General features: G+C 41.2%; 1 protein-coding gene across 1 annotated transcript in view; it reads left to right on the top strand.

Annotated features, from left to right (window-relative positions):
• Positions 1-1,764: 1,764 nt before the first annotated feature.
• Positions 1,765-23,420, top strand: part of LOC132386858 (protein delta homolog 1) — a 30,626-nt gene continuing 8,970 nt past the window's right edge. The window contains exons 1-4 of the mRNA XM_059959205.1: positions 1,765-1,837; positions 4,697-4,760; positions 9,022-9,152; positions 12,701-12,845. Coding sequence (XP_059815188.1) covers positions 1,765-1,837; positions 4,697-4,760; positions 9,022-9,152; positions 12,701-12,845 — 413 coding nt within the window. The remainder of the gene's footprint in view (positions 1,838-4,696; positions 4,761-9,021; positions 9,153-12,700; positions 12,846-23,420) is intronic.

A 23,420-nucleotide genomic window follows, 5' to 3' on the forward strand; every position in this document is an offset into this window, starting at 1 on the left:
TGTGTAATGGGCTAACCTGTATGAACGGTATGCAAGACAAGCTTCTCCGCTCTATCTTGGTGCACGTGTAACAATAATAAACCAATGCCAATGGAATCATTTATGACCTCGGGATGTGCCAAAGCTCTTCATATTCAATAAAAAGTCTTTGAAGAGTAGTCTTCATTCCCCCATAGGAAACCACTTAGAACTGAGTGCTGTGATTATTACCCTTTTTTCTCACCATGTTTGTTGATTAGGGATAACTGTCATACTCGTCAAGCATATTCTTCATATGAGCGACAAAAGGACTGCGGTTTAATCGCTGGTCCATTGGGAGCTCATTGGGACATCACCGTTTTATAGTGGCAGCCTGGATATTTGAGTTTCAATTTCTGGATCGGGGCCTAACCTCGCATCCTTCTGACTATGAATCAAGCGTGATGCCCGCAGAACGACAGCTCACAGAAATGAGGAATCGCTGGGACTTGCGGGACTGCAGGCATGCCGTTGCTTTCAGAGAGAAAGTGAATTGTGATGCTTACAGCTAATTATTTTGACAGATAAAAATGAAGTAAACTGCTTAAAAATATGACCAGAGTAATTCCATGATGGAATGGATAAACAAAGAAAGGGGAATGATTTGATGACAGTAAAACTCGGATTTGTGATCATTGACAAAAAGAAACAGGTCTCGAGGAAAACTCAGCATAAGATTATTCCTTCAAAGACGTGGCACATAAACAGCACGTTATATTCAAGCAGACGAGGTTGGTTATTGTCCATCGGAGATGCCCGTTTTTCTTCATTTATCAGCCGCTTCATACACTGCCCTGCTATTTGTTGTGGCTTCTCCTTATGTCGCGAGTTCCACATTGACGCCAATTTCTCTGTGCAGAAGTTTCTTGTGATTTCTTGGTGACTGTCTTGCGCAGATTGCTTCCCCGTAAAGAGAACCATTTCCACTGTATCCATTCTACAAAAACGCCATCTAGTTTTAAAAGCGTTACTTGGGTCACGCCCTCGGCAATTTTTCTCTCCTTTGCTATCAAGATAACTGATGTCGGGCACGAAACGCCCTTGAGGAAAGTGAGTTCGCTTTGATATAGAGCGCCGGTTGGAGTGGACGCATGCGTCTTTCAGGGTGTGCTCTCCCTTAACGGTTGGACGGATGACATGGCCTCATTGTTTGATCCGTGTGTCTGCTCTGCGATGTAGTATGGTGTTGGGCAGCAGGTAAGATAATATTGGTCCAGCGAAGAAGTTTAAACAAAAATGTCCAGGCACAACCGCTACCTCTCACACCACCTTTACTCACTCAGGAACTGAAGGTTGGCAAGCTTCAGGTAAACCGCCCTTTCACTATTGCTGTTGTTAATCGTGATTCATCTGTCCCTCCTCCGAACAAAGGAGGATATAAATTATTACCTGTCCCATTCCACGAATGTACTTAAATAACTGGTTGTGGTTAACCACATCTTAAGTGTCTTTGAGAATAGAGTCCCACTACTGTTTCTTGATAGGCAAGCGCTGTTGTCCCCCTGCGCTCCTGCATATTTAAAGTCCAATTTATCTTAACCGGTGTTTTTATTTCTGGGACATTGAGACGCGGAATCTCGTGGGAATGTATAACTTTATCATCTCAAGGAGACAGATGAAACTAGACGGACGACCCCGGTGCGGGATGGCGAACGTGGTATCACTGCATTTCGATCTGAATTACAAATATTTCTAACTGCTGCCTAGGTTGTTAGAAGAGTATAAATCCCCGGCAAGGAAGCAGCAATGGATCTTCACTCTGCTCATTCGATGCTAAGGTGCTGCATTTTGATCCTCACTGTCGGTGGATTTGCCCAAGGTAAAACTAGTATTTATTTCAGATTCGGTAGGAAAAGAAAAATGTTATTTGGAGAAGGGGCCGATATTTCGCCGGTAAAGAAACAAGATCTGTCTCGTTAACAATGCTGTTGGCCGCCCTCGCATGGATTTGCTCTCGGTAGTAAAGGACGGCGGCAGTCTTGCTCTAATACTGTACGTTGCAATACGACTTGCAAATTCCCAGATGCAAAGTAACTTGAATTAATTCCGAGTAACACCTAAATACAGACAAGTCTGAATGCAGAATGAAATAAAGATGAATAAACTCAATTCGTGTCGATTACTGAGCTAAAGTTAATGCAACCGATACTTTTCACGTTCCTATTGTATCTGTACGTGCTTAGATAGCAGGATAGGACTATCGATCACCGATGATAAGTGGTCATTTAAGTGAAGAATTGATTATAAAGTATAGTGAAGTAAGGGCAAAGATTCGATAACCTGTCCAGGAAGTTCCTTAAATCAACTTGTTTGGGCACGTTTAAACAATAATTTGAAGGAAGTATTGGAAGACCCAAAGCGCCAATTCAAGATTCAAGCAATGCAATAAATACTAATGCAGATTATTTAAGGCATTAACCAAGCTTTAAAACGCTGGACGCGACTACTGTCCATGATTTATAGCCATTAGATGTAATTGAATCCAAGAGTGCGCTAAGAAACAATCAAATCGGGATCCTGTATAGCTGCAGCTTTTAAATTGAGGGAGAGTCTCTTTTGAAACTCAGCTCTTAAGATTTTGCCACAACAAATCTGGCGATTCCCCTGTTCTCTTGGAGAATCAACAAACAGCAGAAGGCATTCTTTGAGAAAGCGAGTGGATTATGTTAAATCACCGTGGTTTTAGACGGTTTAAAACATAGATAAACGAGAGAGATGGTTTGCTGTATATGGAGCATTATAGTCAGATACTGCATAGTTTTTTGTGTGGGGACAAACTGCCGCCTTGTGTCTCTGCCATGGAACGTGGTGTGCTTTGCTGCAGTTTCATTGTCCAAATGATTTGAGTTATTTCAATGTCAACACTCCAACTTGCGAAATTTATGTCTCTCATCTGAATTTATTCCTGCCGTCTGTAAATATGATCACGTCGTCATTCATAACTTTATTAAAATGAAAGAGATTGGACATGTTTATGGCCTTTTAAATGTAATATTACTCTCTGGAATCTGAAATAATTGTAGGTGTTCCTGCATTCATTCCAGCTGGACACAAGACACTCGCCACTCTTTAGTTTTCACACTTAATCAATGAACTGTAGTATCAAGGACTTCCAAAAATCTCGTCCAGGTGGTTGCAACAGGAAAGGGAATCGATTGATAGAAAGGCATTTTAGAGAAGCCAGACTATAGAGGTCATCATAACACCAGTATGTGACGCCCAGACACAAAATCGGGCAACCTGCCCTCTCATGCTTGCCCAAACATTCAAGGCGATCATGGCTGATATGTCCCTGAACTGAACTTTTTTTCTTTGTCAGTTCCCATAATTCTCAATTCCCTGATATATCAGAATATAATTTCCCTTCACTTTAAATATCTCCAGTGATCTGGTTCCAAAACCTGCCAGGGCAGAGAATTACAGAGATTCTCTTTGAGAAGAAACTTTTGAGCACCTCAGTTTTAAGTGACCTCTCTTTTACCTTGTGGCTGTGTTCCGTCAGTCAAGACTCACCAGTGGAAACTGCGTGAATTCAGAATTAGCTTGCCCATAGAAAGCAGAGGGTGGTGATGGATGGACCATAATTCTGCCCGGAGGTCAGTAACCAGTTGTGATCTGCAAGTATCTGATCTGTGACTCCTGTGTTTTGTGATTTTTTTAAAAATATATGTAAATGACTTGGAGGAGGAAGTGGAAGAGTGGGTCGGTAAGCTTGCAGATGACACAAAAGTTGGTGGTTTTGTGGATACTGTAGCAGATTGTCACAGGTTGTGGATATGGCCAGTCCATCATGGGTAAAACCCTCCCCACCACTGAGTACGTCTACATGGAAGCCCCATCCATCATCAAGGAATCCTACTGTCCAGTTCATGCATTCTTCTTGCTGCTGACATCAGGAAGAAAGTACAGGAGCCCCAGGACCCACACCACCAGGTTCAGGAACAGTTATACCCCTCAACCATTCAGCCTTAGAACCAGAGGCAATAACTTTACTTGGCCCATCACTGTTACCACACCTATGGACTCACTTTCAAGGATTCTTCATCTCATGTCCTCTATGGTTATTGCTTATTTATTTTTATTAACATTATTTTTGTATTTGCACAGTTTGTTGTCTTTAGCACATTAGTTGTTTGTCCTACTGCTGGTGCCTTTCATTGGCTCTGTTGTGTTTCTTGAATTTCCTGTGTATGCCTGCAAGAAACCAAAGCTTAGTGTTGTATATGGTGACATATATGTACTTTGATAACAGATTTACTTTGAACTTCGAACTGACTATTTTAAGTATTAGAATGATATTTTACTCTAATTCTCTGGAAACTTTAATGCAGGTGATTAATTGACCGCATCACAATTCATTCTAACTTGCTTTCCTTTACCAGCAACAGAATCCTAAATGCCCTGTGCCTGGAATTTTCTTGAATTAAATATGATAGATTTTTGTAAGAAAATGATAAAATTAAAAATATAGATAGTTGGGAAATCAGTTCAGATATATTTCTCTAGTCAGTATACCAGAAGTAATTACAGTTCTACTATCTGCAGTATTAAATATCTTTTGTAATATACTAGAGGGAAAATGAAAGTCCATTTAAAATTGCAGAGGTGTTCCTTGTTGGGTATAGAAGCTAACACTTGGTTGATAATCAATAAGTGACATTTTTTTCTATGCCTCTAGGGGCTGAGTGCCAACCTGGCTGTCATTCATTAAATGGATTCTGTGAGGTCGCTGGTGAATGCAGGTACAAACTCATAATGTATTCAACTGGAGGAGAACTGACTGAACTAAGGATTTTATTTTTAACAAAAGAAAAACATTTTTTGTCCAATACTAAATTAACAAGATTTATTGTACACACATCTCAATAATAATTAAAACATTCTAATTAAAATCATACTAATATTGCTTTACCTCAGTCTTGTTAAGAAAGCAATTTTTAGGGAATTCTGAAATAGTTGTTCCTTGGTAAACCATTGGTTTTGGAACTAGCCTGCTTTGATTTAAATCTTGTTAAAATTTTATTTAATTTGCATTTAACTCTAGCCATTCTCTGTGGTCAAGGAGCATGATCACAACAATATAATCCATTTTTGGTAGTCTCATTGCTGAGTCCAAATCCTGTGGATTCAACCTTTTCTGAACACTATTGGTTCAGTTTCCTCATCATCCCACTCAGACCCAGGCAATGTAAATATAAAAGTCTATTTAGATTTCATTGTGCTATTTTACTGAAGAGTGTCATTGAGTCATAGAGCACTACAGCACAGAAACTGGTCCTTCAGCCCATTTAGTCCATGCTGAACTATTATTCTGCCTCATCTCATTGACCAACACCTGGACCATAGCACCTCCATCCACATCCTGTCCTTGTACTTATCCAAACTTCTTTTAAATGTTGAAATTGAACCAGCATTCACCACTCCCACTTCATATATTTTGGGGATATTTTTGTTGGTATACTGCAATGATATTTATCCCTTCTTAAATTACACTGAAATATCTACAGTATATGACTATTATCAGATTACTGTTTGTGGCAGATGTGGCTTACAAACTGTTTGTTGCACTTCCTGCATTACAATGATCACACTAAAACAACATCAAGTGTAAAACACTTTCTGAGTCTTGTGATCTTGAAAGATGTTCATGTATGTGGGTCCTATTTTTTTGAAAACTAGATACATTATCACCATAAGAATGTAAGTAATAGGAATAGGAGCAGGCCATCTGGCCCATTGAGCCTGCTCCGCCATTCAGTAAGATCAAGGCTGATCTATCCGTAAACTCAGCTTCATCTACCTGCCTTTTCTCCATAACCCTTAATTCCCTTACTATGTAAAAATCTAACTGTTTCTTAAATATATTTAGTGAGGAAGCCTCAACTGTTTCCCTGGGCAGAGAATTCCACAGGTTCACCACTCTCTGGGAAAAACAGTTTCTCCTCATCTCCATCCTAAATCTTCTCCCCTGAACCTTGAAGCAATGCCCCCTAGTTCTAGTCTCACCTACCAATGGAAACTACTTTCCTACTTCTATCTTATCTATCCCTTTCAAAATTCTGTATATTTCTATAAGATCCCCTCTCATTCTTAACTCCAGAGAGTATAGTCCCAAGCGATGCAATCTCTCTTCAAAGGTTAACCCCAGATTCAACCTGGTGAACCTCCTCTGCACTGCCTCCAAAGTCAGTATATCCTTCCTCAAGTATGGAGACTAGAACTGCACACAGTACTCCAGGTGTGGCCTCACCAGTACCCTGTATAGATGCAGTATGACCTCCCTGCTTTTGTATTCAATCCCTCTAGCAATGAAGGCCAACATTCCGTTAGCCTTCTTAATGATCTGTTGTACCTGCGAGCCAACTTTTTGCATTTCATGACCAAGCTCTCCCAAGTCCCTCTACACAACAGCATGCTGCAATCTTTCACTATTTAAATAAATCTGCTCTTTTATTATTCCTTCCAAAGTGGATAATCTCACATTTACCAACATTGTATTCTATCTGCCAGACCTTGGCCCACTCACTTAACCTATCTATATCCCTCTGCAAACTCTCCACATCCTCTGTACAATTTGCTTTTCCACTCAGTTTAGTGACATCAGCAAATTTTGCTACACTAAATCATCAATGTAAATGGTAAACAGCTGTGGGCCCAGCACTGACCCCTGCGGCACCCCACTCGCCACTGACTGCCAACCGGAGAAACACCCATTTATACCAACTCTCTGCCTTCTATCGGTTAACCAATCCACTATCCATGCCAATACACTTCCTCCGACTCCATGCATCCATATCTTATTTATAAGTCTCTTGTGCGGCACCTTACCGAACAGCTTCTGGAAATCCAAGTACACGACATCCACCTGTTCCCCTCTATCCACTGCACTCATTATGTCCTCAAAGGACCAGTAAGTTTGTCAAACAGGACCTGACCTTTCTGCCAAGGTTGTATTATTCAAGGAATCTTGAGAAAAATCCTTTAGGAAGATTATACCTGTGATTATACCAGTGAAGCCCACATCCCAAAAAGTGAGTAGAGATAAATAAAGTATTATTAGATCACTCAACTCTCCTAATTTCCACCTCATGTATAAAGCTTAGCCCTCAACTGTTCAAATGAGTATAGAATTTAGACATATTGAACTAGAATGAAAGCACTCCATGTAGACAGCTAGATATTACAATAATGTCAGGCATTTCTATACATGATCTTAGTTTCTTTACAAGGTCTATTTCTCATGGGAGGCAATCACTTTTTCTTCTCATGAGTATTTATAACTCTCTCTCATAAGTGGTAGGAGCAGATTCTGTGAATATTTTTAAAGCAGAGGTTCCCGATAAGCTACTTCAGTTAAATGAGGATGTGCTAAGCTCTATCCAAGAGATGGAAATAAGGAGGTTTGAAATATAAAAGTGATCTACTAACATTTTATTAATCAGACCAGTCATGGGTTTACTGAAAGGTTTGAAGGCCACTCCTGCTCCTAATTTGCGTGCTCACTGTTGAATTTCTGCCCCATATCTACTGAGTAGTTCCCTATGCTAAGTGACTCCTGAAAATGACAAATTTCCCAAGGAAATAGAAATAAAACCTCGGTGATGTGGCAGTTTGAATAAAAAAATTAATCAGCAAGGCTAGTCAGGAAGAAAGAATCACTGTTGCTGAAATGTGTGCTCATTAGCTAAAGGATGTTCTTATGAAAAGTCAAACATGGCCTCCAACCCCCGCGCTGCTTCTTGTATTTAGTGAAATATCAGTACACTTTCAGGTATAACACTACCAAATAAAGAATAACATTGCCATTTATCACTGTTACATACCCCGTAACTAGGTCACTTATCAGCAAAGATAGAGAGGTCTGTTGAAGTCTGATGGTACTATTTTCAACAGTATTTATTGGCAAAAATACACAAAAATAATATCAATGCAAACATACAGATAATATACGTTGTCAATACTAACTCTAAAAGTGCGGGTATAATAATAATCAATAAGAAATAAGCTCTATCGTTGTCTAGGGGTTAATGTATTGTCCAATGGAAATGTAAAAGTCACTTGTTCATTCAGGCTGCAACCTTTTGTTGGAGAGAGACAGATGTTTTAAACTTGCCAGCTTTTCCTTTTTATGATTTCGATCCTTCGAGAGTTCCGTTTTTGTAGTCGGTCCTTTAGCGAGGCCGTTCCATGGAAAACTCGTCATCCGGGCAAGGATGGACACACACACACACACGAGTCACCACCGGCTGTCGCTATTAAACGCTGTCACGGGATTTCTAGCGTTTCTCCTGGTGCGTCTAAAGGGTTTGTTCCCCAGACCCTCTTTTATCCTTACTCACGGGGTCTCAGATGTCAATCAGGTTGGGATGGTGCCATCCCTCAACCAGCCCACTTTGGTCACCCCCTGAGGGCTTCAATGAATAGTACAGTACTCAATACACAATTCCGCCTCCCAGAGACAATGGCCGTTATCCGTGGCTTTGTCTTTCAGAGGCCCAGGACACATTCCAAACCTTGAGGATCCTGCGTGTCTCTCTCTCATTTCCTGGGTCCCAGACCCAAATTAATAGCAATCTTGCAATTCTCAAAAAGGAGGGGGCTACTTTGTACCCTTCAGCCCCTCAGAGTTGTGGCACATTCATAGCATCACACAGTACAATTCATCTCTAGGTCATTTGACCATTTATTTTTAAAGGTTATTCTCACTGTGCATAAATCATAAGTAAGGATGTATCTAGAACAGTAGGCTGGAACCCTGCCAACCTGCCTGCAGTGCACACATTGATCGTTGATCAAAAAGGAGAGATAAAAGTAATTCTGAAACTTATGAAGGGGAATTTCAAGTCCTGACCTTAATGCAGGCAAGAGACTGAAGAGAATATATGATGCAGCAGGCTCCTTGTCTTAGACATAAAATATTAAAGACATTGTGCCATTTCTAAGGAGTTTATATCCCTGGCAACACACATTGTCAGAATATGATGATTCTTTTCTCTGTTGCAGGTGTAAGTCTGGTTGGCAAGGAGAGTTGTGTGATAAGTGCATCCCTTCTCCTGGCTGTTTACATGGGACGTGCACCAAACCATGGGAGTGTGTTTGTAAAGAAGGTTGGACTGGCAGTCTGTGCAACAAAGGTTAGTTCATCAATGAGGTGGCATCTCAATATTAAAGCAAAAGTGTAAAAAGCAGGCTATCACTTGCAAACAGCTGGCAACTGTCCAGAATCACACCTGAGCCTAAAAATAATGTGGTGCTGCAGATTTATTATTACATTCAGTACACAAGTTCTTTTTTTATTCAGACAATAGAAATAACTTGAACTACTTATGTGATATTTTCATATTGATGATTTAAGTCATGCGTATTGGTACCCACTGCAGAGGCAGGAACAGGGAGGAGGTCCTAAAGAGAGAATACAAGGAGTTAGGCAGAAAGCTAAAAAGCGGGACCTCTAGAGTAGTAATCTCTAGATTGCTGCCTTTGCCACGTGCCAGTGAAGGTAAGCATAGGATGATATGGCAGATGAATTAATGGCTGAAGAATTGGAGCAGGGGGCAAAGGGACTTAGGAGTTCTCACGCGGATTCTCTGAAGTAGTGGTTGCCAACCCGTCGATTGCGATTGACTGGTCAATCTTTGAGACTTTCCCAGTAGATCCTGCCAAAAAAAGAAAAATACATACACAAATACTGTTGAGAGATTGTTTCCGGGTTGCGGGGTTTCGGTTCTGTTCTTTCTGCCCAGTGCGCATGCGTGTAGCTCCCCCGCACTACACAGTGTACTTCAGTGGTCCCCAACCACCGGGCCGCGAGGAAACAATATGAGTCAGCTGCACCTTTCCTCATTCCCTGTCCTGCCACTGTTGAACTTGAATACACGAGAGGTCATCAGTCGCCTAAACGCAGTGATACCCTCGCACCAGGGATCACTGGTTGGTCTCGGGTAGCCCGTAGGAAGTGCCGTTGCTACTGGCCTGGAGCGCGGACAAATGGGCGCCGCCTCTGAACCTGTTCAGCACACCGAATGTCCGTGGGGATCCCGGTGCTAAAATACTCACGCACGACCTTATTCGGGCTCAGCATTTCATCAGTATCAGAGCAGCTACCTTGCTGCGATCTACTGAAGCAAACTTTTGTTGGCTGACAGATCCTACGGTGGGTGGGGGGGGGGCGGGCACACATCCTGTCACACTCCTCGCTCGGTCGGTCACTCTCTCTGGACTGCGACCGCCATGGCCCCAGTACGGGACCTATGGTCCTGACCTTGTCCTCTCACCCCACTCACGACCAGCCACCCCTGGCCAAAGCATCTGGTGGCGGGCGGGAGGCAGTCTAATGAGGCAATGAAGCCCTCAAAACTGCTTCAGCACCTTGAGTCCAAGCACCCTGCACTTCAAGACAAGCCCACTGAGTTTTTACAGCGGAAAAAACATGAGCAAGCAGGACATCAGCTAAGTGCCGAGAGCTGTGAAAACTAAATTGCGGAATAGACTGGACATAAGGAACCTGCTTCGAGTATTGCTGCATTCCCGACATGTTTAACACCACCCCCCAACCCCCTCCCACCCCCAGTCAGCCAGTCCGCAAGAACCTTGTCAATATTAAACTGGCCTGAGCTGCAAAAGAAGGGTGGATACCCCTGGTGTTTATACGTTATTTCTACATCCGGTCTTTTCAGCCCCGGTGCACGTGTGTGTAACTAATCGATCTGGGGTCGATCTCGCCTTTCACTACAGCCGAGGTAGGGGATCTTGGGCTTAAAAAGGTTGGTAACCACTACTCTAAAGGGTAACTTACAGGTTGTGTTGCTGGTAAGGAATGCAAATGTGAGGTTAGCTGACATTCATTTTGAAAGCACTAGAATACAAAAGCAAAGGTGTAATGCTGAGGCTTTATAGGCAATTGGTCAGATAGCACTAGAATATTGTGAGCAGTTTTGGGCTCCTTATCTCAGAAAAGATGTGCTGTTATTGGAGAAGGTTGAGAGTAGGTTCATGAGACTACTTCCAGGATAAAAGGGTTAATGTATGAGCATTTGATGTCTGTGAGCCTGTAGAAGATGCTTCCTATAATGGGGGAGTCCAGCACCAGAGGCCACAGCCTCAGAACAGAGGAACATCCATTTACAAAAGAAATTAAGAAAATTTCTTTAGCCAGAGGATTGTGAATCTGTGGAATTCATTGCCACATGTGCAGACATGTCACCAGGGATACTTGAGGTGGAGGTTGATAGATTCTTGATTAATCAGGGTGTCAAATGTTACGGGAAGAAGGCAGGAGAATTTCTGCACCGAAGACTACATGGCAAATATTTCTCATAAAATCATGTGGACAATTTTTCTGCCTACTTTTATTATCCTATCAATAATATTGAGTTTATGCCACGTTTGTCACATCTCAAGCTGAATTTTAGTATGAAAGCCTTTAATCTCCCTAACCTTCAAAAGTTCAGTGAAATGTAACTGATTATATATTTGTATTTCCCAAATATTTCTTGTTGAAAAAGTGGTTATTTATGGGCTAGTTTATCTTTTGGCTAATAAAAAGCTCCATAGAAGTCCTTCCTGGATTGGGACTGTGTCAATCTGATGATGTTACAACTGGACAACAAAGATTTTGGATTTCGGGATTTTGTATCTTGGAGACTATGGAATATCACCATGAAATTTCATTATCACTAACCATTTTTATGTCACCTATATTCGCTATTTCAATTCATAATTCCAGTCAGAATAACTGATGCCAAGATTAAGCAAGGCATTTTTGTTGATCCACAAATCAAACAGGTCATCAATCGACTCGAAGAACTTCTAGTTGGTCTGGAGAAAAGCATATGGAAGGTCTTCACCGAACTTGTTGACGATTTCCTTGGCAACAGCAGTGAACCAAACTATATGCAGCAGGTTGACAATATGCTTCAAGCATACAAAAACATGAAGCATAACATGTCACTAAAGATTCATTTTCCACATTCCCTTTTAGACTTATTCCCTGCAAATCTTGGCAGTGTCAGTGACAAGCACTGTGAAAGATTTCACCAGGACATTAGTCAAGGAGAAACTGTATTGGGGCAACTGGTGTCCATCAATGCTGGGTGATTATTGTTGGATACTTAAAGCAAGAAGTCTCGGACACTAAGTACAAACAAAAATCATCAAAACATTTTTAACTTAGTTGAACTATTGCAAAGCATCAGCACTGTTATGCGATTAAACATATCATATTCAATAAAAGTAATTTCTTGTTTCACAAATTCCTACATGATACAAGTACTCTGAAATTATATTTGTGCTCAGCCTCAATGGTCTATCATAAACAAAAATTCTGAGGAAGCAACACTTCAACACTTATGAAAAAATTTGTTGTCTAGTGTAATCCCCCAGCTATTTGCCCTGATTACTGATGCCCTGAATACTAACTTATGTATTCAGAGCCCAATATCCATTATCATTAAAGAAGAGGGAAGCCTCTACCTTAAAGTCCTCTGGTGTGTAGTTTTATTCCAGTATATATGGAACTCTATTTGTTTGTTTCTGTGCCTTTAGATCAATGCTTTAGTAATGTCTAAAAAACCTTTCATGCAACATAAAATGAATTAACAACTAAACATTTATTTTATCAATACATTATTATTCATAACACAAAGTGTTTTCTATGTTTAATTAGTTACACTTTTTATTACAGCGTCCCATAATTGTTCCGCTGAATATCCATGTACTAGTAACTCTACGTGTATAAGGAATGAAGATGGTGATTATGTGTGTAGCTGTGTAGAGGAGTTCACAGGAAAAGAATGCCAATTTAGGAAAAGGCCTTGCAATGACAATGGGTAAGGGATGGATGGTGGACAATTTTCATGTTACATTGATAAGAAACTGTAAATCAACTCCATATGTGGTGCATGCGCTAGATGTGAATTTGACTCATTTGATCAACTAATTGTAGCATCTTTGTTTCCGATGCAGTCCTTTTACGTTGATCATTCTGTGTACGAGAGAGATCATCTGATATAGTCCTAAGAATTGCCTTTTCTTTCTTTAAGAGTTCTGTGTATTTTGGGTTCCAACCTGATCCTTTGCCCAGGCATTGGATTTAAATATCTTTGAAGTATGTCTTACACTACTTGTGTTAGTGGAGTGTGAATTACATTGTGTTTTGCCAGAATTAATGGAATACACTAAAAATATCCCATAGTAAAGATAAATCCGAAGTTGCAAAAGGTCTATTTTTAGCTGGCATTTGCTGCACAGTTACACTGGTTTGAAAATCACTCTATCGAGTCAGTTTGCACAACTGTATTCAGAAACCTCTTACAGAAATTGAAAACTAGAAACCTATCGAAACTTTCAACCCATTGTGCTTGAGCTGAATGGACTCCAACTGTAGCTACAGAGTCTCATTTATTTTATGTTCCTTTCAAAGTCCCACATGGCAGATTAGTCTCGAAGGTAAGATCACATGGGATCTAGGGAGAGATAGCTAATCGGATCAATGATAAGAAGGAATACTGATGGCCAAATGTTCTTTCTTAGACTGGAGGCTGGTAACTCGTGGTATGCCTCAGTGTTAGGACATTTGTTGTTTGTTATTTGTAGAAACAATTTCTATGTACATGTTCAACCAAGGTTAGTAAGTTTGAGGACGATACTAAATTAAGTCGCCTTATGTAAGTGGGCCAGGGATTGGATAATGACCTTCAATTCAGATAAGTGTGAGGTGTTGCATTATGGGAAATCAAACCAGGCTCAGACTTGTACAGTGACTGGTAGGGCTCTGGAAAGTGTTGTGGAACCGAGGAACTAGGAGTTCAAGCACATAGTTGCTGAAGGTGTTGTCACAGGTAGATACATTGGCTTTCATCACTCAATATAGGAAATAGGTTATTGTGTTGTAGTTGCACAACTCAGCGAGACAACACTTTGTTACGAACCCCGTAGCTGGGTCACTTACCAGCAAAGATAGAGAGGTCCGTTGAAGTCTGATGATATGATTTTTAACAGTATTTATTAGTAAAAATACACAAAAATAATATCAATGCAAACATACAGATAATATACGTTGTCAATACTAAATCTAAAAGTGCGGGTATAATAATAATCCATAAGAAATAAGCTCTATCGTTGTCTAGGGGATAATGTATTGTCCGATGGAAATATAAAGTTCACTCAGTTCATGCAGGCTGCAGCCTTTGGGGACCGCTGGCTTTGCAATGGTTGGAGAGAGAGAGAGGGATTTGGGAGAAAAACTTGCCGGCTTTCCTTTTATGATTTTGATCCGTTGGAGTCTCGTTGGTGTGGCAGTTCACTTGTGGCCCCTCCTTTAGCTAAAACCGTCCTTCCGTGGTGAGGCCGCCAATCCCAGGCAAGGGAAGGACACACACGAGCCCCCCACTGGCTGTCGCTATTAAATGCTGTCACGGGATTTCTAGCGTTTCTTCTGGTGCGTCTAAAGGAGTTGTTCCCCAGACCCTCTTTTATCCTTACTCACGGGGTATCAGATGTCAATCAGGTTGGGATGATGCCATCCCTCAACCAGCCCACTCTGGTTGTCCCCTGAGGGGCTTCAATGAATAGTACAGTACTCAATACACAATTCCGTCTCCAAGAGACAATGGCCGTTATCAGTGGCTTTATTTCGCTGAGGCCAGGACACATTCCAAACCTTGTGGATTCTGCGTGTCTCTCTCTCTCATTTCCTGGATCCCAGACCCGAATTAATAGCGATCTTGCGATTCTCAAAAAGGAGGGGGCAACTTTGTACCCTTCGGCCCCTCAGAGTTGTGGCACATTCGTAACAGCTTGGAGTCTAGTGTTAAGTTTTGGTTGCCCTGTGTGGTGAACTACATATACCTGTCTGGACACGCCCCCACTGCTGACTGCTCCTGTGGCTCCTTCCACGGGCCCTGGTATAAAGGCGATTGGGGACTCCGCCCTGGTCTCAGTCTCCAGGATGCAGTGTGGTGGTCAATTGCTGCTTGTTCTTTCTTCCAGCCAATAAAAGCCGATATCTTGCCTCACGTCTCAGAGAGTTATTGATGGTGCATCACCCTGTTATAGGAAAGACATCATTAAACTGAAAAGAGTACCGAGAAGATTTATGAGGAAGCTGCCAGGACTCGAGAGCCTGAGTTATAGAGCGAGATTGGGTAGGCAGGCTCCAGCATTCTCCTTGAGTATGGGAGATCGGAGCAACCTTTTAGGGTGCATAGCATCAAAAGGGGTACAGACAGGATGCATGCATGTTGGTATTTTCCCCAAGAAAGAGGAACTAAAAACTAGAGGGCACAGGTTTAAGGGAAGAGGTAAAGGATTTAAAAGGGGCCTAAGAGGCATCCTCTTCTTGCAGAGGGTAGTGTGAATGCATAGTGAATGAACTGCTGGAGAAAGCAGAAGGTAAAATAACATTTAAAATCCATTTGCTTAAGTTCATGGATAGAAAGATATGGACCAAACGTAGGTAATGGAACTAGCTTGGTGGGCACCATGGTTGTCATGGATGGGCTGGGCTGCAGGTCATTTTCCTTGCTGTGCTTCTCTCTGACTCTTAGCCATCTGGAATCAGACTGGTTGGTGAGCCTTTGTTGCACCCATTTTCTGGCAAGTCTCAGATATGATCCAAACTGCATGCTGCTCTATAGATCTCACTGGGGCCCTTGGACTTCCTTGGTTCTGTTCTCAAAACCTCTTCCCTGGAAGGCCAATGTGCCACCTACCTTCTTAGCTGGTCGATAAACCTTTTGTTCACTTTCAGTGACTGATACGCAGGGACAACCAGAATCCTTTGTGCATTGACATTTTATAAAAATTCTATCTTTCCTTTCCCCACAGAAGTGGATGACTTTAACTTTAACCATGTTACAGTGCATTTGCCATGTATTTGTCAACTCACTCAAACCCATCTAAATCACCTTCTTTGCATCTTCTCACAACTCACAGTCCCACCCAGTCTTGTGCTATCAGTAACATTGTCCTCTGTTCCCGCATCTTATTTATTGACATATTCTGAATAGCTGGGGGCTGAAGCAAATGCAAATTTTAAAATGGAGCTTGTGCTCTTGGGGACTCAAAACTTAAAAACAGGCTGTACAAGAAAACTAGGGCCATCATTTAAGTAAAATTATTCTACCTGTTAAATAATAAAGTCAAATTCAAGTTTATTGTCATATGCATGAATGCATGCACACAGTACAAATAAAAAATTATTGACATAACATTTTTTCAGCAGCATTAACAAGAAAACAATTAAAAATAGCATAACATACACAATAAAGACCATAAGTGGAACAGAACAAAACCAAAGTGAATGTTAATGCTAAGTTATCAAAATGATCCCAGTATTGCAAAACTGTGGAGTTTAGGGTTGTAGCAGTTGTTTCAAGAACTAGATGTTGAAGGGTAGTAACTCTTGAACCTGATGGTGTTAGCTGTGAGAAGATTGCATGGCCCACGTGGTAGAGAATTTTGATGTGGACCTTGTTTTCTTGAGGCAGCAGTTCATGTAGGTTCTACTGATTGTAAGGAGGGATGTTCACGTGATGCATTGGGCTATGTCCACTATTCTTTGCAGCTTCTTGCATTCCTGCACATTTAAATTGCCATTCTAGTGCAACCAAGATATTGTCAACAGTGGATCTAGAGAAACTTGTTAGAATGTTCTGTGACAAGCCAAACCTCCTTAACCTCCTAAGAAAGTAAAGATGCAGCTGTGCCTTTCTTGTGATTGCATCTATGAATGTTCAAAGTAAATTTATTATCAAAGTACATATAGAATATGTCACCATCTACTATCTGGGGATTCATTTTCTTGTGGGCATTCACAGTAAATACAAAGAATCGTAATAGAATCGATGAAAAACCACAAACAACCATGATGCCACCGACCAACAATGACATCATGCAGACAGTTCATGAAGTACTTCTTTTTCTTCTTCTTTTAAATATCCTTCTATTAATCTGCATGTGATTGGAGCCTGTAATTTACATTTTGATAGCGACTCAGCAATATGGCACATTTGCTGTCTCCGAGGGAATTCGGCGAGATTGAGAACAGAGTGTGCGGCCTAATAACAGAACAGGAAGGTATGATCGTCTCTGTTATTCACCATTTAAAGCATCAAGCAAGATTGAAATTGACAAGGATGTGAGCCGAAGAGTGAGTGTCCAGTGTTGTTTGCCCGTGCTTGACCAGATTCCTTTCCTCTTGCTCACTGCTGCTAGAGGAAGAGGCAGGAGTCTTGGATCTTAGGCAAAGTTTGATTTGTGCAGTCTGTGGATTGGACTCATTTTTAGAGGACTCTGCGGTTCATATTACACGTGTTTCTGATTTCTGGTTACTTTCTAAAACAAATAGCTATTTTACGCAATTTTGGTTGGGGAACTTCGCAGACCTGGTTCTGTAGCCTGCAGTTTACAAGCAATGGAGAGCTAAATTGAACTGAACTAAACGGAACATCCCTAGACTGTTTCATATTTTGTGTGTTATTTGTGCTTCTTTTGTTGTTTGTTGGATTTGCTCCTTTTTTTTGCGTGTTGGGTGTTTGATGTTTTGTTTGTACAGGTTCCATGGTGTTTCTTTGTTTCGTAGCTGCCTGTGGGAAGACAAATAAATGCACTTTGAATCTTTGAACCAATGTGCAAAAGACAATGAAGTGCAAATACAAAAAGAAAAACCACAAAATAATAATTAAAAATAAATAAGCAGTAACTTTCAAGAATATGAGATGAAGCGTCCTTGAGAGTGAGTTGATCCCTGACTCTAGGATAGCCACCTTCGGCAATATAGTAGGAGACGGACTTACATAAGATCAAAAGATATAGGAGCAGAATTAGGCCATTTGGCCCATCAAGTATGCTCCACCATTTCATCATAGCTGATCCATTTTCCCTCTCAGTCCTAGTCTCCTGCCTTCTCCCTGTAACTCTTCATGCCCTGACTAATCAAGAATTTGTCAAACCCAGCCTGTGGCAAAAAATTCCACAGATTCACCAGTCTCTGGCCAAAGAAATTCCTTTTCATCTCTGTTTTAAAAGGCCATCCTTCTGTTCTATGGCTGTGTCCTCTGGTCTTATACTCCCCCACCGTAGGAAGCATCCATTCTACCACGGCTTTTCAACATTAAATAGGTTTCAGTGAGATCCCACCTTATTCTTTTGAATTCCAGTGAGTATAGGCCCAGAGCCATCAAATGCTCTTCATATGACAAGCCTTTCAATCGTACAATCATTTTCGTGAACCTCCTTTGAACCCTCTCCAGTTTCAACACATCCTTTCTCAGATAAGGCGTCCAAAACTGCTCACAATACTCCAAGTGAGGCCTCGAGAGCGCTTTATAAAGCCTCAACATTACATCTTTGCTTTTATATTCTGGTCCCCTTGAAATCAATGCTAATAACGCATTTGCCTTCCTCACCACAGACTCGACCTGCAAATGAACCTTTAGGGAATCCTGCACAAGAATCCCAAGTCCCTTTGCACCTCAAATTTTTGAATTTTCTCTGCATTTAGAAAATAGTCTATGCTTTTATTTTTTCTGTCAAACTGCATGACCATACACTTCCTGACATTGTATTCCACCTGCCACTTCTTTACCCATTTTCCTAATCTGTCCAAGTCCTTCTGTAGCATTAAGTTAAAAATAAGTGTGTAATCACAAGTCCCACAGCTAGATTCTAGTAAAGCATAAATACTGTAATGTCAGCTCTGTAGTTAAGTTTCTAGGTGCTCACTATTTTGATTTTCATTTTATAAATTTGTTGGAAATGTTTCATTTCTGTTGAGTTATCATCATATTATAATATCTTGGAAGCTAGGGTGATCTTAAGCAAAGAAGGGTAAGGTTGATGACTAGTGAATTGGGATTGCCACTTCATTGCTAAGATCTGACTATAGAGTGCTCGTCTGGGAAATGGCGGTCATTTCCACGGCTTATCTTTCTCTGCTTTCTTCACAGGTGTTTGCTGTATGCTTGTTGGCAATAGCTAAATGATCCAGACATCAAAGTGTAAGCAGCATTTGACAAGCCACCCTAAATCTAGGCAAAGAATACAGCCGGACTTGTCTGAGGCTGTACAATCACTCTGGCACTCATTCTTTGAACGTGACATCAGTGCAGTCTTTCACACTGTTTACCTCAGCACTGTGTGTGAGTGTGGTCTTGTGCTTCTGGATCAGGAGCCTCGCCACCTTTTTTGATCCCTTTGGTTTGATGTAGATGGCACAGTGGACTGCTGGGCAGTAAAGAGATCAGTACTGTTACCAAGACCCCTGGCAGTGGCCACATGGTGCACAAACCTCCTTTTGCTTTCTGGACATCGCGATGTTGACGTGCAGGACGTGGAAATGATACACATGCATTCAAAGACACTCAGTATCATGTGGGGAACTGGAATCATCATTACAGTGCCTATTTGTTCTATTGGCAGCATCCCAATGAAAGAGAATGAACTATGGTTTCTCTTTGAATTGATATGAGGCTGGTACCTCAGTCAACAAGCAACTACATCTAGTTCTAGTCTTGAAGGATTCCAAATACCATAGCCACAGTTATATACTCCTAGGCCTGGTCTGAAGCCGCAATTGTGGCTGCAGTACGTGGCAGATTTAAGTGAAGACTTTTTCAGGTTCAGTATGGAGAAATGCTACCTGCGAATATGGTCACCCATAAAAAGTTATCTCCCTTCTTATTCCCTTTCCCTTTTTTTGCAGCTGTTTTGTGCAGAAGCTGCCAAGGTCGGGCAAAATCCATTCCCCAGAAGAACCACTAATCCAAGATCAAACAAAACTATTGCTGCTAGCCTGTGACCGCCACAGGGTTATTATTTTTGCATGATGCACCCTCAGCTCCAATTAAATGATTGTTCCAAAGAATTGAATCTCTTTCAATCCTTTATTAACAATAAGCAAACATACAATTAAGTACTTTTGAGCGTTGCCTCAGTGATATCAAGTGGTCAGCAAAGATATGACCTCCGCCAGTCCCAAGCTACAAACTGCCATGGAATAAGCAAGAATATGTAACTTACTCAATTTGCATTTACCACGCCCCCATTCACGTGACTAGTTACCATAATCGACACAATAAATGCGCAACACAGAACACAAGGCAAATAGAGAACAGATACATGGCTGCTACATTCCAGTCCCCTAATTATTATACTAGAACAATTACAACTACATGCTACTGAGACACAGGAGACATGAAATCTTAATGTCATCTTTTGGTAAGCAGTCTATCCTGGATTGTGACCTTCTCCTGCCAAACCAGGTTGTCCCTCTTGACTACATTCAGAAAAATCTGTCTTGAATTGCTGCTGCCAAAGCTCATCCAAGTACAGAACTGAAGTCCCTTTAACTGTTAGCTTTGGCCAAGCACAGTCTCTTCTACCACTACAGTCTCCTTTCAATGGTCCATTTACAGTCCAACCTAGCATTGTTCTGGGTCCATCATTAACACTGCAAGTTACTTGCAACGGCTCCAATGCCTTAGGTACATTTACCCCTGTCAACAGGTCATTGTCTGAATCAATGTTCAGCAAATAAATATACTTCAGGTGAGACCATTCCTGAAGATCTCATTGAGGAAGATGTTCCCTTGTATAGACGTTAGGCAGTTCACAACAGGTTTCACTATCTAAGCTGCCACTTCCGATCCTGAAACAAAGTGGCTACACAACCTTCGCTTGACCCATGATGCGTAGGAGAATGTGCGTTTCCCTTCATGTCAAGTTGAGCTTGTGTATGAGGCTCACAGGGCAGAATACTGCTGTACTTCCTTGATCTAGGACAGCATAAGTAACCACTGTCTTGTTAGCCTTCTTAGAATTCACCTGAACTGGAATAATAGTAAGTTTGATCACCGGTCCCCATAAGACCATTAGATACCAGGGCAATACTTGCTGCTGTGCTTGCTTCTTCCACGTCTTGTTTTGAATCTGCACCCTTTTCATATGAAGTATGCAGGGATGTTTGCCAACCCATAGGCTGCATGAAAGACACTCCTTGCAATTCTTGCTGATGTGTGCCCTATACAAACAACCAAAGCTGACACCGTTGTCCTTTAGGAAGGCTTACGTCTCCTTATGAACCTTTTTCATCAACTTAAAGCACGAATCATTCACCCTGGCAGAACAGGAAAACATTATCATTAGTTCCAGGCTCAGTTTCACTTTCCACAGTAGCCACAATAATAACAAAGCTGCCTCCTTTAAAACTTGAATGACTTCATGTTCCGGTTTTGTTCACACCTTTACTTACTGCTGGCAATGTAGCCTTGTATATTTTCCCAGGTGTGTAACAATCTTTATTTGCCTTTCACAAAGTCAAACAACATCATCAAAATTAACTTATCGTTGTGCCTTTCTTGCAGTTCATATCCTGCTGAACATTTATTTCTAAATTCATTGAGCAATTTAGTTACAACAATCTTCATATTAGCAGGCATTTTAACATGCATGCCTTGCACATCTTCTATGGAATTGCAACAATGTCTAAGAAAAAGACTAGTCTTGAAGAGCTTTCATGTCTTCTGATTTGACCTAGGACCAAGAAAGAGCCTATTCCATGTAGGCCACACCAATAATCTGCTCATCACTAAAATGTTCCTGTAGTAAAGCTTGGGCTTTTAAATATCTTTCCTTTGGACTGGCCTGCTGGAAACTTTTGACAAACTTTCTCCAATGTACTGTTCAAGAAGATTGAGATGGTCACCATACTCTTCAATTTTGCCTTCAGTGCTATTCTTGAAAGCCCTCATAAATTAATGATACCACAATGGATCACCTTTGAAGATTGGAATCTCTCTTTTAGGCAGAGATGTAATGCATTGTTGTTGCATCAATATGCTTGCTATTTCCTTTTGTTTTCTTATGACTTCCAGCACGACATTTAGACCCTTATCATTTGAAACATGGGTGTCATGAGCATTGTAAATCAATGCTATTAGAAGCACCTTGTGTTATTGGATACAGCATGGGTTGAGATCACCTCCTTGATGCAGGCTGAGAATGAACTACCCCTTGGGATTCAAACTCATGGCTCATAAACATTTGATTCTCAAATGTATCCACCTTGACATTGAGTATGTTGGATCTTCTCTGTTCCATGACAAAATAGGAACTCTCACCAGAGGACTACTCTGCCAGAGAATGTTTAGCACCCATGGCACTTGAAGCCTGTGGAACTTTAACTCTGACCAACTTGGCTGTAATTTCCTCCATCAACTTAAGCTCTTCATCTTCCTTCTAAGTTTCTCTTCATCTCCCCCAGGGAAATGACCTTCAACATTGCATATTTGCTTAATTTCTCTCTTAGCTTCAAGGTCACTGCTTCCAGCTTAACTCATTTTGTCTTCCAAGTGCACAAACGAAACAAAACAATGGCAGTTCAATTCAGCTTTTCAACAATGGAAGCAATATTTCAACCTGTCAGCTTTTTTTGCAACAGAACACTTCAGGTAAACACCACGATACAGCTTTTCAGTCCAACCCAGCTGGATACGGCACCATTAGACCATTGAAAATTGTGTCTCAAATCCAAAACCACACAGCATGAATCAACAAAGATTCATTATTTGCTGCAAGCTACTGCAAGCTGTGGTGCTTTTAATTTCTTGTGCACATCAGGATGCTGATGTTCATTGGGTATAACTGTCAAAATCTTTACCGACAAAATATAGCGGCAATGTTAATCCAAGGTCAGATAAAACAACTGTCGCTGGCCTGCGACCACCACGGGGTTGTTATTCTTGCATTATGTACCCCAGCTTCAATGAAATGATCGTTCCAAAGAGCTGAATCCTTTATTAGCAATCAGCAAACATACAATTAAGCATCGTTGAGCATTATCTCAACGATAATAAGCGGTCAGCAAAGATGTGACCTCTGCCAGTCCCAAATTACAAATGGACGCAACAGAAGCAAAATATGTAACTTACTACCTTTGCTTTTACCACATCCCCACTAATGTGACTAGTTAGCATAATAAATGTGCAAAACTGAATACGAAGCAAATAGAGGATAGCTGGCTCCTACATATCTGTACCCACCCCCATACAGAACTCTATGAAGTAACAGACTCTTGTAGAATTGCAGCTACTGTATGATAACAATCAGCAGCTAAGCAGCCAGCAGTGGATGTAGTCTTGACTGTGAGTGGGCTATATCTTTCCAGCTGCTGAGTGAATATTGACCAAAGTCTCCCACACAAAATGCTGGAGGAACTCAGCAGGCCAGGCAGCAAACAGTTGATGTCTCGGGCCGAGCCCCTTCACCCTGACATTGCCTGGCCTGCTGAATTCCTCCAGCATTTTGTGTGTGTTACTTGCTTGGATATCCAGCATCTGCAGATTTTCTTGTGTTTGTGATTGACGAAAGTGACTTTAATAGAAGGCACTGATCAGATGTTGAGT

The sequence above is a fragment of the Hypanus sabinus genome, chromosome 2 (genome assembly GCF_030144855.1).
Source record: "Hypanus sabinus isolate sHypSab1 chromosome 2, sHypSab1.hap1, whole genome shotgun sequence".
NCBI classification, from domain to species: domain Eukaryota; kingdom Metazoa; phylum Chordata; class Chondrichthyes; order Myliobatiformes; family Dasyatidae; genus Hypanus; species Hypanus sabinus.